The sequence below is a fragment of the Physella acuta genome, unplaced genomic scaffold, assembly GCF_028476545.2.
Source record: "Physella acuta isolate Inbredline_101_S28 unplaced genomic scaffold, ASM2847654v3 ptg001807l, whole genome shotgun sequence".
Lineage (NCBI taxonomy): Eukaryota > Metazoa > Mollusca > Gastropoda > Physidae > Physella > Physella acuta.
The window spans coordinates 119,286-134,152 of NW_026733317.1; the positions used below are offsets into that span (position 1 = coordinate 119,286).

The window sequence follows — 14,867 nt, forward strand, 5'->3', positions numbered from 1 at the left end:
AAGTGTGGGCCTGTAACTAAAACATCAGTTTAATTGTGGGCCTATACCTAAAACATCAGTTTAATTGTGGTCTGTAACTAAAACATCAGTTTAATTGTGGGATGTAACTAAAACATCAGTTTAATTGTGGGCTGTAATTAAAACATCAGTTTAATTGTGGGATGTAACTAAAACATCAGTTTAATTGTGGGCTGTAACTAAAACATCAGTTTAATTGTGGGCTGTAACTAAAACATCAGTTTAATTGTGTGATGTAACTAAAACATCAGTTTAATTGTGGGCTGTAACTAAAACATCAGTTTAATTGTGGGCCTATAACTAAAACATCAGTTTAATTGTGGGCTGTAATTAAAACATCAGTTTAATTGTGGGCCTGTAACTAAAACATCAGTTTAATTGTGGGCTGTAACTAAAACATCAGTTTAATTGTGGGCTGTAACTAAAACATCAGTTTAATTGTGTGATGTAACTAAAACATCAGTTTAATTGTGGGCTGTAACTAAAACATCAGTTTAATTGTGGGCTGTAACTAAAACATCAGTTTAATTGTGGGCTGTAACTAAAACATCAGTTTAATTGTGTGATGTAACTAAAACATCAGTTTAATTGTGGGATGTAACTAAAACATCAGTTTAATTGTGGGCCTGTAACTAAAACATCAGTTTAATTGTGGGCCTGTAACTAAAAGATCAGTTTAATTGTGGGCCTGTAACTATAAAATCAGTTTAACTGTGGGCCTATAACTAAAACATCAGTTTAATTGTGGGCCTGTAACTAAAACATCAGTTTAATTGTGGGCCTATAACTAAAACATCAGTTTAATTGTGGGCCTGTAACTAAAACATCAGTTTAATTGTGGGCCTGTAACTAAAACATCAGTTTAATTGTGGGCCTATACCTAAAACATCAGTTTAATTGTGGTCTGTAACTAAAACATCAGTTTAATTGTGGGATGTAACTAAAACATCAGTTTAATTGTGGGCTGTAATTAAAACATCAGTTTAATTGTGGGATGTAACTAAAACATCAGTTTAATTGTGGGCTGTAACTAAAACATCAGTTTAATTGTGGGCTGTAACTAAAACATCAGTTTAATTGTGTGATGTAACTAAAACATCAGTTTAATTGTGGGCTGTAACTAAAACATCAGTTTAATTGTGGGCCTATAACTAAAACATCAGTTTAATTGTGGGCTGTAATTAAAACATCAGTTTAATTGTGGGCCTGTAACTAAAACATCAGTTTAATTGTGGGCTGTAACTAAAACATCAGTTTAATTGTGGGCTGTAACTAAAACATCAGTTTAATTGTGTGATGTAACTAAAACATCAGTTTAATTGTGGGCTGTAACTAAAACATCAGTTTAATTGTGGGCTGTAACTAAAACATCAGTTTAATTGTGGGCTGTAACTAAAACATCAGTTTAATTGTGTGATGTAACTAAAACATCAGTTTAATTGTGGGATGTAACTAAAACATCAGTTTAATTGTGGGCCTGTAACTAAAACATCAGTTTAATTGTGGGCCTGTAACTAAAAGATCAGTTTAATTGTGGGCCTGTAACTATAAAATCAGTTTAACTGTGGGCCTATAACTAAAACATCAGTTTAATTGTGGGCCTATAACTAAAACATCAGTTTAATTGCGGGCCTATAACTAAAACATCAGTTTAATTGTGGGCCTGTAACTAAAACATCAGTTTAATTGTGGGCCTGTAACTAAAGCATCAGTTTAATTGTGGGCCTATAACTAAAACATCAGTTTAATTGTGGGCCTATAACTAAAACATCAGTTTAATTGTGGGCCTATAACTAAAACATCAGTTTAATTGTGGGCCTATAACTAAAACATCAGTTTAATTGTGGGCCTGTAACTAAAACATCAGCCTAACTGTGGGCCAGTAACTAAAACATCAGCCTGTAACTAGCCAACCTTTAGTACCGCATGTGGTAAATAATGTCATCTCCCCTCTGGTTTATACATTCATAAAACTACTGAGGTTATTGCGTGCCTTTAGTTGTTTATAAAAACGCTTTAGGGAATAAGAGTATCATTTTAACCTAAAGATGTATAGGTAAAGAAAGTCGTTCTGATGCCCAAGCTAAAGCCTCCAATATGTAGTACTAATGTAATTTTATTAGGAACAACAAAACTCCAGCAGAATGTAGCACTAATGTAGTGTTCTCTATGTAGCACTAATGTAATGTTCTCTATTACAGGAAGAACAAAACGCCAGCAGAATGTAGCACTAATGTAATGTTCTCTGTGTAGCATTAATGTAATGTTCTCTATGTAGCACTACTGTAATGTTCTCTACGTAGCACTAATGTTCTCTATTACAGGAAGAACAAAACGCCAGCTCGTCTGCTAACTATGACGTAGAGCTGCTTCACCCTGCGGCTGCCCATGACGAGATGTTTAAAAACGGTAGGTAACTTGTTAAGGTAGGTAACTCGCGACGGGAGGTAACTCGTGGCGGGAGGTAACTGGGTACGGGAGGTAACTGGGTACGTGAGGTAACCGGTCTTAAAAAACTTACTTGATGTATCTCATCTCAGTAAATATTTAAGAATGTAACCACGTTGCCTCTAACAGCCCAGGCCCGGTTTTGATAATATCCACTTTAATTTCAAGATTTTTTTAACCTCCTAAAAGGAATGGAAATGGATGTAAAATTGTTGGGTTTATTTCCATCAACCAGCTTTCTAAAACGGACATGCCAATCTTATATCTTCGAATTTGCATAATTGGACATTAAATTCGCGCAATTTAAACCCACTTTTAAAAAATCTCATCTTGGCAAAATCTGTATATTCGGTCAGTTGTTAAAAAAAACAATGCACGAGTAAATAATAGAAGTTTATAATTTTTTTATGTTACCCGAAAGTGTTGGGTCTATTGTTAATTCAAAGTGATGGGAAGAAGGGACACTTTCGGGTGGGTGGGGCAACTTGTTAAACCGTAAGGGCCGGGGCACAGTTTTGTTGCTGCTCATGTTAAACCGTAATGGTACAGTTTTGTTGCTGATCATGTTAAACCGTAAGGGGCACAGTTTTGTTGCTGCTCATGTTAAACCGTAAGGGGCACAGTTTTGTTGCTGATCATGTTAAACCGTAAGGGGCACAGTTTTGTTGCTGATCATGTTAAACCGTAAGGGGCACAGTTTTGTTGCTGATCATGTTAAACCGTAAGGGGCACAGTTTTGTTGCTGATCATGTTAAACCGTAAGGGGCACAGTTTTGTTGCTGATCATGTTAAACCGTAAGGGGCACAGTTTTGTTGCTGATCATGTTAAACCGTAAGGGGCACAGTTTTGTTGCTGATCATGTTAAACCGTAAGGGGCACAGTTTTGTTGCTGATCATGTTAAACCGTAAGGGGCACAGTTTTGTTGCTGATCATGTTAAACCGTAAGGGGCACAGTTTTGTTGCTGATCATGTTAAACCGTAAGGGGCACAGTTTTGTTGCTGATCATGTTAAACCGTAAGGGGCACAGTTTTGTTGCTGATCATGTTAAACCGTAAGGGGCACAGTTTTGTTGCTGATCATGTTAAACCGTAAGGGGCACAGTTTTGTTGCTGATCATGTTAAACCGTAAGGGGCACAGTTTTGTTGCTGATGTTAAACCGTAAAGGTCGGGGAACAGTTTTGTTGCTGATGTTAAACCGTAAGGGGCACAGTTTTGTTGCTGATGTTAAACCGTAAGGGGCACAGTTTTGTTGCTGATGTTAAACCGTAAGGGGCGGGGCACAGTTTTGTTGCTGATGTTAAACCATAAGGGGCGGGGCACAGTTTTGTTGCTGATGTTAAACCGTAAGGGTCGGGGCACAGTTTTGTTGCTGATGATGTTAAACCGTAAGGGGCACAGTTTTGTTGCTGATCATGTTAAACCGTAAGGGGCACAGTTTTGTTGCTGATCATGTTAAACCGTAAGGGGCACAGTTTTGTTGCTGATGATGTTAAACCGTAAGGGGCACAGTTTTGTTGCTGATCATGTTAAACCGTAAGGGGCACAGTTTTGTTGCTGATCATGTTAAACCGTAAGGGGCACAGTTTTGTTGCTGATGTTAAACCGTAAAGGTCGGGGAACAGTTTTGTTGCTGATGTTAAACCGTAAAGGTCGGGGAACAGTTTTGTTGCTGATGTTAAACCGTAAAGGTCGGGGAACAGTTTTGTTGCTGATCATGTTAAACCGTAAGGGGCACAGTTTTGTTGCTGATCATGTTAAACCGTAAGGGGCACAGTTTTGTTGCTGATGTTAAACCGTAAAGGTCGGGGAACAGTTTTGTTGCTGATGTTAAACCGTAAAGGTCGGGGAACAGTTTTGTTGCTGATGTTAAACCGTAAAGGTCGGGGAACAGTTTTGTTGCTGATCATGTTAAACCGTAAGGGGCACAGTTTTGTTGCTGATGATGGAGGTTTGGATTTCCCGTTGTCCACAGAACATGCGGAGGGTTTGGTGATACCATCCAAAGAAGGGCTCCCCATTGAGACAGCGCCCCTGAAATGGTGCACCCCAAAGTCTAGTGTTGTAGGTAAGCCAAACGTTCGTTTGTGTGTGCGTGTGTGTGTGAATTAGGACGTGTAGCAAGACAGAGTGTTTGGATTAGAGTAGTGAATAGGAAAATTGTGGTTATAAGTTTATCATTCGTGGTCCCTACCATCTGACTGTGATCTGCAGAGTTTCTTCCAGGCATCCCCCGAAGAAAGTCTACCGCCCCCCCCCCCCCGAACGAAATGGAATTTATATAGAAAACATACTTTTTGACAGTGCCCCCCCCCCCCCAAAAAAAATTTTGGTGGTCTGGACCATCAGACCCGTGGTCCGGACCATCAGACCCGTGGTCCGGACCACCAAACCCGTGGTCCAGCCTATCAGACCCGTGGTCCGGACCACCAAACTTGTGGTCCAGCCTATCAGACTGGCCATCTGTTTACAGTCCACTCTACTGAGTGTGTATGCAAATGAAAGACGTCAAATGACGACACTTGTCGCGTCAAGCTCTGGAGATCGATAGTGGGGGAAACTCAATCAGTCCTTCAGCGGTCAATGTATGGGTCCCCCCCTATAGTCAACTTACGGGTGCCCCTCCCTATAGTCAACTTATGGATCCCCCCTACAGTCAACGTGTGGGACGTCCCCCCCCCCCCTATAGTCAACTTATGGGTCCCCCCTGCAGTCAACGTGTGGTTGCCCCTCCCCATTGTCAACTGATGGATGCCCCTCCCTAGAATCAACTTATGAGTGCCCCTCCCTACAGTCAACTTACGGGTGCCCCTCCCTAGAATCAACTTACGGGTGCTCCTCCCTACAGTCAACTTATGGGTGCCCCTCCCTACAGTCAACTTACGGGTGCCCCTCCCTAGAATCAACTTACGGGTGCTCCTCCCTAGAATCAATTTATGAGTGCCCCTCCCTATATTTTAGCCAACTTATGGGTGCCCTCATGTTTTACTACAGTTTTTGGTGTCCCCGTGTTTAATCATCATATGGATGTCACCCCCCCCCCCCCCATCCCACTTTTTCAACCCCTTTTTAGTCCAGCATTGATTAAACTGGATTTGAAAAAAAAATGAATTTTTTTTCTGCTTGAGTATTTTTGTCCTTTTAAACAGTTTAATATCGGTGTGAGGGGGGGGGGGGTGTGGAGTGAGAGGAAATTCTATTTGAGCTGGTAAGACGTGTGTTTGAATGTCCGTATCGGTGTCTGTAAATATGAATGCTCTCCCCTACACCAGAAACATGAATGCTCTCCCTTAGACCAGAAACATGAATGCTCTCCCCTACACCAGAAACATGAATGCTCTCCCCTACACCAGAAACATGAATGCTCTCCCCTACACCAGAAACATGAATGCTCTCCCCTACACCAGAAACATGAATGCTCTCCCCTACACCAGAAACATGAATGCTCTCCCTTACACCAGAAACATGAATGCTCTCCCCTACACCAGAAACATGAATGCTCTCCCCTACACCAGACACATGAATGCTCTCCCCTACACCAGAAACATGAATGCTCCACCTTACACCAGAAACATGAATGCTCCACCTTACACCAGAAACATGAATGCTCTCCCCTACACCAGAAACATGAATGCTCTCCCCTGATCCAGACTTTCTTTCCTATTGCCAGAACTCCACATGTGTTCAGCCGTCTACAGGACCTGTCCAGTCGACGTCAACAGCAGACCTTCATCGTGTCTCACCAATTTTTTACTCAGTGGTAGGTCCATAATGTCTCACCAATTTTTTACTCAGTGGTAGGTCCCTAATGTCTCACCAATTTTTCACTCAGTGGTAGGTCCCTAATGTCTCACCAATTTTTTACTTAGTGGTAGGTCCCTAATGTCTCACCAATTTTTTACTCAGTGGTAGGTCCCTAATGTCTCACCAATTTTTTACTCAGCAGTAGGTCCCTAATGTCTCACCAATTTTTTACTCAGTGGCAGGTCCCTAATGTCTCATTAATTTTTTACTCAGTGGTAGGTCCCTAATGTCTCACCAATTTTTTACTCAGTGGTAGGTCCCTAATGTCTCACCAATTTTTTACTCAGTGGTAGGTCCCTAATGTCTCACCAATTTTTTACTCAGTGGTAGGTCCCTAATGTCTCACCATTTTTTTACTCAGTGGTAGGTCCCTAATGTCTCACCATGTGTTTCTTGTTTCCCTAGCTAGTAAATAACATAATAATATAATCCGTAACTGAAGCACATGAACTCTACTTCATCTGCCCCATGTGTCTTGTGCACGACCGGGAAATGATGATAATCCGTAAACATAGTTCAAACATAATCTGTTAACAAACCATTTTGAATGTCATATTGTGAGGCAGTACTAAGCCCTAAACGCACTGATTAAACAATAGCCTTGAAAAAAAATTAAAAAGATTTTGGTACTGGGTGTGAAAGTCCCTAAACGTCAGTCATTTGGTTTTGTGTGAAAGTTTCTTAATGCGTTCTACTCGCTGTCTCACACTTATCCTATACATTTTTAATCAACTGCCTCAAAACGACCAGCAGCTTGACTAAAAGCCCCATAACTACCACCAAGGCCCACAACTCCAGCAAAGTTCGGTCACTCTCGCTGTTCCCAGAATACCCAGAACGTGTTGAGTCGTTAGCCTACAGCCGATTGGTTGATTTAAGCTTATTACACTTAGGCTGTTCACATCTGGCCAATTATCGTTCAACTAATTCTTGTATTGATTCTCCTGTTATGGCGAGCAAGTTCAGCTCTCTAATTGGCTGGCCGCCATTGTCGCTGGCAGCCTTCAATCCCGTACCGCCATTCATACACACAATTCTCCCAGACAGACGTTCTCTTATCCAAGCCCACATTCACCACCAATAAGTACCCCCACCACCAACCACCACCAAATACCCCCACAACCATATTACCCACACCACCACCACCCCACACAACACTAATCCCCACCACCAAATCCATCCACACTACCACTCACCACCACCATATCTAGACAACCACCACCACCACCACCCTACTGCACCATCAAATCCCCCACACCATCGAACTCCCCCTCCCCCCCCCCCACACACCACCAACCATCACCACCACCATATCCCCGCATCACCAAATCCCCCCCCCACACACCCACACCACCACCAAATCAGAGGCGTAGCGATGGGGGGGGGGGGCAGGGGGGTACATATGTCCCCGGGCGCCGAACTTAGGGGGCGCCAAAATGGGTTGTAAAAACAAATAAAAATGTCATTTTAGCTGCATTTTTGCATTATTAATAGTTTGAGGGGGGGGGGGGGGTGCAAATCGAAAGTTTGTGGAGGGGGGGGGGGTGCAAAGCAAAAGTTTGAGTCGGGTGCAAATTGAAAATTTGCCTCCGAAGGGGCGCCAATTTGAAAGTTTGTCCCTGGGCGCCGGGAAGGGTCGCTACGCCTCTGCACCAAATCCCCCCAACCAAATTTCTCCCCCGACCCCCCCCCCCCCCCCACACACACACACCACCACCACCAAATCCCCCACACCACCATTCACCACCAGCACCCACACACGATCACCATTGACCACCATTTTCCCAAATCTCGGCTGAGGATGTTTGGCGAGGGCCGGCCATTGTCGAGTCTGTATTGACTAACGGAAATGATGTAATCACCCAGCGGAACCCCCGTACATGATGACGTCAACAGAAGCATCTTCAGTTGACATTGGTGGGGAATCTCCATAGCACACTCCATCCAAACAAATAATTCATTGGCGACCAGACCTGTTGCATGGGTGGTTAAGGTCCAAGCCTTTGGTTATAGCCTTGGGTTGGCAACGGTAAAATCAACCTTACGTAGATGGAGATTAAAAAGAAAAAATATCAATTAATTAGTTTAAATAAAAGATTTCTAATTAAACGGCATAGCAACGTAATAATTTCTGTACAATGCTGCCATTTGTTTCTGGCTACCCTACTCATGCTACTTACCCTCTAACTTCTTCCTGTCTGCAGCTTATACGTGCTAGCTTCTGGCTACCCTATGTGCAAGTGCTACACTCTTAAGGCTTCCCCTGTATCTGGCTACCCTTTAGCTTCTGGCTACCCTATGTGCAAGTGCTACACTCTTAAGGCTTCCCCTGTATCTGGCTACCCTTTAGCTTCTGGCTACCCTATGTGCAAGTGCTACCTGCTAGCTTAAGGCTACCCCTGTACTTGGGCTACCTCTAGCTTCTGGCTACCCTATGCACAAGTGCTAGCTTCTGGCTACCTCTAGCCTATGGCTACCTTGTCAACTTGCAGGTCGCGCTGTGATGCTGGAGCAGCCAAGAAAAAGTGGGGTCAAGGTCATCTCCCACATGCTGGCCGCTCACGGTGGGGAAATCTACATCCACTCCATCCCCACCTCCAGGTCCATCCTTGAAGATCCACCATCCATCAGTGAGGGCTGTGGTGGCAGGGTCACGGATTACAGGATTACGGTAAGTTCAAGGTCAGATCCTTGGGGGGGGGGGCAGGTCACAGATTACAGGATTACAGTAAGTTCAAGGTCAGGTCCTTGGGGGGGGGGGGGGCAGGTCACAGATTACAGGATTACAGTAAGTTCAAGGTCAGGTCCTTGGGGGGGGGGTCATGGATTACAGGATTACGGTAAGTTCAAGGTCAGGTCCTTGGGGGGGGGGGTTCAAGGCTTGGGTTTTTTATCAACAGAATTATTTGGTGAATACATTTGGCTAATTACTTGTGTTGTAATATGTTAGTTTACTCTAAATAAAAGACTTTAGCACAATAGGGCTGGTAAGTAGGTCACCAACCAGTTCTACCCTGCATGAGCCATAAAACTGGTTGGTGACCTACTTACTAGCCCTATTGGGGTTAGAATATGTTGTTACCTTGACCTTGCTTTTGTCCAGGTGTTTGGTGAGTTTATGAAAGAAAATCGTCTGGCACCAACCAGTCCTGCTCTGATGGAGAAATATGGCGGCAGGAAGCCTTATCTGTATGGTGAGTTGACCAGTGGTCATCATCTTAATGAGCAGCTACAATAGTTGACCAGGGCACAGCATCTTAACTTTATTTCCAGTTTGTAAATATTGTGTTACTAATTTTAGACTTCCTGTCATATGGCTTCACATTCCTCTTTCAGCACTGGACCAGTTAGAAAAAAGCAGCCGTTTTTGGCCAATGGTCATCAGCGATACAATTTTGTTCAACTTGCAGGTAACCTAATAGATATTCTAGTGGGGCTGGTTGATAGAAGATAGATATCTAATTGGTGTTGGTCATAAGGTGCTTCCATTTCTCTCTAGAACATCAGCCCACCAGTGGCGTAGGCAGGGGGGGTGTTATAACCCCCCCCCCCCCATGGACCCCTCTGTAAATTTTTTTACTGTCATAATACCACTGTTACTTACTTAAATCTATTTCTGAATCAGTATATATTATTATGTAAAATTGTATACGTATGTTTAGAACCATCATCTAAAAACTTACGCTATGTTCACTCTGAGTTGGTCCCCCTTCACTTCACCACCTAAAACGGGACACACCTAGGTATACGCTGGGTAGGATTATTGACCTAAAGTGACCCGACAGCGGTGAATGAAGTTGAACCCCCCCCTCTCCCAACCCACCCCAAACTGATGTGTTGGTACATTTGGGGAACCAAATGACGTACCAAAGTACCTTGCCGCCATATTAATAGCTTTTGAAACAGCTAAAACTCTTTAAATATTATTGCATTACCAGTAAATAGGTGTGTGTGTGCAATTCAGTGATCCAACCCATACCTTTTCATTATTTTTAAAAAATGATCTTTAAAGAACACAAAAAACAGTAGCTAATTAGAAAATGTGTGATCTCAACTGTAATAATAGCTTATTTGAAATCTTCCACCTACTAGGTTTAGTCTTAATATAAAAATCGGAAAGCGTGCTTTTATACCAACTCTGATTTTAAAAACTTAAATTATACCGTAAGATTTTAGCATTTATGATGACAATATATTTAATTCTGATTGTAGAGAACATATTTTTGTAAAAACGAATAAAGTAAAGTTTTTTAATACATACTAAAGTAATTAGTGATATGTTTTGACATTTACAATTACAATTAATTTACAATTAAATTTTAGAAATTAAGAGAGTGATTATCTCCCCTAGTTCGTTTGTCTTAATTTACTAGGAATCATTATGTCAAATTGTTTTTTACAACGATTAGAAAAAGATTGTGTTGCGTTCATTGTGTGTATCTTTTTTTTTGTTTTTTATTTAGAGTGATAAATTGTTTTATTTTGTCCGCCAACATTGTGTGTTTTTTTCTTATTTCTTCAGAGTACTTTCAATTTATTTTACATCATAGTGAAGCTAGTATATATATATACATATATATATATATATATATATATATAGATATATACACATATATACACATATATACACATATATATATATATATATTTATATATATATATATATATATATATATATATATATATATATATATATATATATATATATATATATATGTATATATATATATATATATATATATATATATATATATATATATATATATATATATATATATATATATATATAAAATGCTGGAAAAAATTTCTCCCTAGAACATCAGCCCACTACCCCAGCTCCTGCTGAAAGACAAACTGACTGAGCCTGAGGTTCTGGAATGTAAAATGGTCATCTATAAAATAGTCAACATGGAGTCCAAGAATGACCCCCTTCCAGTGCCAGCTGCTGGTTCTAGAGGCAAGGGCCCAAAGAGGTACAGAGCTGTTTCTTGTTAGACATAACACTTCATGTACACATTAAATTACATAATTTAAAAATACATATACACAGGTACTTGAGATTACAAGTGTTTAATATTTGACAATATGACTGCATGTATGGTTGACTGAAAGTATGGTTGTATTTAGTTTACCAGTTAGTTGTATAATGTATAAGGATTGTTTTTAGAGCAGTTAAACCATCAACACATATGCTAGTCATTGGTTTTGAGTCTTTGTGCTAAAGTTTACAACTTTCTTTTTGTGATCCTGGTCCAGTAAGATTTATATCTTGATCCTGGTGATTGTTCCTTTATGGTCTATGTTGCTCCTGTAAGGTCTATATTGCTCTTGTAAGGTCTATGTTGCTCCTGTAAGGTCTATATTGCTCTTGTAAGGTCTATGTTGCTCCTGTAAGGTCTATATTGCTCTTGTAAGGTCTATGTTGCTCCTGTAAGGTCTATATTGCTCCTGTAAGGTCTATGTTGCTCCTGTAATGTCTATACCTTTCTCCTGCAGGGAAGAACAGTACAGACAGCTGTGGGCTGAGCTCGAGGCTTTGATCAGCGCCTACTCTGACACGTCCATCGAGCACGGGCAGGTGTTGGAGTGTCTAATGGAGTGTAAGAAGCAGGGAGACGACTCCACCAGCCACAGCAAGAAGCTGGCCGTCAAGAAGGAGGAGAAGACAGAAGCCGAGCAAAGTTGGAAGGACTTTGACAGGTAATAGGTCACTTGGTCAGGTAATAGGGTCACTTGGTCAGGTAATAGGTCACTTGGTCAGGTAATAGGGTCACTTGGTCAGCTGACAGGGTGACTTGGTCAGATGACAGATGACTTGGTCAGGTAACTGTTGACTTGGTCAGGTAACTGTTGACTTGGTCAGGTAACTGTTGACTTGGTCAGGTAACTGTTGACTTGGTCAGGTAACTGTTGACTTGGTCAGGTAACTGTTGACTTGGTCAGAAGACAGGGTGACTTGGACAGGTGACTTTGACAGGTAACTGTTGACTTGAGCAGGTTAACTGAATGAATATCTCTGTCTGTGTTTGTGCTAGGCTACAGCAGATGACTGAGAGAGAGAGACAAGATGCTCTACACAAAGAGAACAAATCAGTGGAGCCCTCACCTCCCAAGAAGAAGAAAACAGAAGAACTAAGCATGAGATCTGGAGGTATTTTGTGTGGTGCTAGGTTAGGGGTGGTATTTTGTGAGACGCTAGGTTAGGGGTGGTATTGTGTGTGATGCTAGTTAGGGGTGGTATTTTGTGTGGTGCTAGGTTAGGGGTGGTATTTTGTGCGATGCTAGGTTAGGGGTGGTATTTTGTGATGCTAGGTTAGGGGTGATATTTTGTGTGATGCTAGGTTAGGGGTGGTATTTTGTGTAATGCTAGGTTAGGGTGGTATTTTGTGTGACGCTAAGTTAGGGGTGGTATTTTGTGTGATGCTATGTTAGGGGTGATATTTTGTGTAATGCTAGGTTAGGGGTGGTATTTTGTGTGATGCTAGGTTAGGGGTGATATTTTGTGTAATGCTAGGTTAGGGGTGGTATTTTGTGTGATGCTAGGTAGGGGTGATATTTTGTGTAATGCTAGGTTAGGGGTGGTATTTTGTGTGATGCTAAGTTAGGGGTGGTATTTTGTGTGATGCTAGGTTAGGGGTGTTATTTTGTGTGGTGCTAGGTTAGGGGTGGTATTTTGTGTGATGCTAGGTTAGGGGTGGTATTTTGTGATGCTAGATTAGGGGTGGTATTTTGTGTGATGCTAGGTTAGGGGTGATATTTTGTGTGATGCTAGGTTAGGGGTGGTATTTTGTGTGATGCTAGGTTAGGGTGGTATTTTGTGTGACGCTAAGTTAGGGGTGGTATTTTGTGTGATGCTAGGTTAGGGGTGATATTTTGTGTGATGCTAGGTTAGGGGTGGTATTTTGTGTTTAAGTTGAGGATGTTAAGTGCATACAATTGATGTGAAAGGTGCTATTAATGTATGATGTCCAGTCCATGTCAGATGTTAAAACTGTTGAATCACATCACCTGCCTCAGGTCAAACTCTGCTGTCCATGTGGAACAACCGTCTGAGGACCATTGAGTCCAAGAGAAGCCAGGACTTTGATGGCAGGCTGGACAGTGATGGGGACAAGGCCAGGCTCTACATACACCTGGATGAGATGAATGGATGAGTTGGGGGGGGGGTGGACAGTGATGGGGACAAGGCCAGGCTCTACATACACCTGGATGAGATGAATGGATGAGTTGGGGGGGGGGTGGACAGTGATGGGGACAAGGCCAGGCTCTACATACACCTGGATGAGTTGAATGGATGAGTTGGGGGGGGGGTGGACAGTGATGGGGACAAGGCCAGGCTCTACATACATCTGGATGAGATGAATGGATGAGTTGGGGGGGGGGGGACAGTGATGGGGACAAGGCCAGGCTCTACATACATCTGGATGAGATGAATGGATGAGTTGGGGGGGGGGGGGGACAGTGATGGGGACAAGGCCAGGCTCTACATACATCTGGATGAGATGAATGGATGAGTTGGGGGGGGGGGACAGTGATGGGGACAAGGCTAGGCTCTACATACACCTGGATGAGATGAATGGATGAGATGGGGGGGGGTGGACAGTGATGGGGACAAGGCCAGGCTCTACATACACGTGGATGAGATGAATGGATGAGATGGGGGGGGGGGGGACAGTGATGGGGACAAGGCCAGGCTCTACATACACGTGGATGAGATGAATGGATGAGATGTGGGGTGGACAGTGATGGGGACAAGGCCAGGCTCTACATACACCTGGATGAGATGGGGAGGGGACAGTGATGGGGACAAGGTCAGGCTCTACATACACCTGGATGAGATGGGGGGGGGACAGTGATGGGGACAAGGCCAGGCTCTACATACACCTGGATGAGATGAATGGATGAGTTGGGGGGGGGGGTGGATAGTGACGGGGACAAGGCCAGGCTCTACATACACCTGGATGAGATGAATGGATGAGTTGGGGGGGGGGTGGACAGTGATGGGGACAAGGCCAGGCTCTACATACACCTGGATGAGATGAATAGATGAGTTGGGGGAGGGTGGACAGTGACGGGGACAAGGCCAGGCTCTACATACACCTGGATGAGATGAATGGATGAGTTGGGGGGGGGTGGACAGTGATGGGGACAAGGCCAGGCTCTACATACACCTGGATGAGATGAATAGATGAGTTGGGGGAGGGTGGACAGTGACGGGGACAAGGCCAGGCTCTACATACACCTGGATGAGATGAATGGATAAGTTGGGGGGGGGGGGACAAGGCCAGGCTCTACATACACCTGGATGAGATGAATGGATGAGTTGGGGGGGGGGGGGGCAGGCTCTACATACACCTGGATGAGATGAATGGATGAGTTGGGGGGGTGGACAGTGATGGGGACAAGGCCAGGCTCTACATACACCTGGATGAGATGAATGGATGAGGTGGGGGGGGGGGTGGACAGTGATGGGGACAAGGCCAGGCTCTACATACACCTGGATGAGATGAATGGATGAGGTGGGGGGGGGGGTGGACAGTGATGGGGACAAGGCCAGGCTCTACATACACCTGGATGAGATGAATGGATGAGTTGG

The 14,867-nt window shown here is 43.1% G+C and overlaps 1 protein-coding gene across 2 annotated transcripts in view; it reads left to right on the forward strand.

The window, feature by feature from the left end:
• LOC131930583 (integrator complex subunit 13) overlaps positions 1-13,425 on the forward strand; it is a 79,349-nt gene extending 65,924 nt beyond the window's left edge. For both annotated transcript variants that reach the window (XM_059287130.1, XM_059287131.1), the window contains exons 8-17: positions 2,343-2,427; positions 4,443-4,535; positions 6,138-6,227; positions 8,764-8,942; positions 9,375-9,465; positions 9,608-9,681; positions 11,087-11,244; positions 11,768-11,971; positions 12,307-12,422; positions 13,289-13,425. In XM_059287130.1, the coding sequence (XP_059143113.1) occupies positions 2,343-2,427; positions 4,443-4,535; positions 6,138-6,227; positions 8,764-8,942; positions 9,375-9,465; positions 9,608-9,681; positions 11,087-11,244; positions 11,768-11,971; positions 12,307-12,422; positions 13,289-13,425 (1,227 nt within the window). The remainder of the gene's footprint in view (positions 1-2,342; positions 2,428-4,442; positions 4,536-6,137; positions 6,228-8,763; positions 8,943-9,374; positions 9,466-9,607; positions 9,682-11,086; positions 11,245-11,767; positions 11,972-12,306; positions 12,423-13,288) is intronic.
• The last annotated feature ends 1,442 nt before the right edge of the window (positions 13,426-14,867 follow it).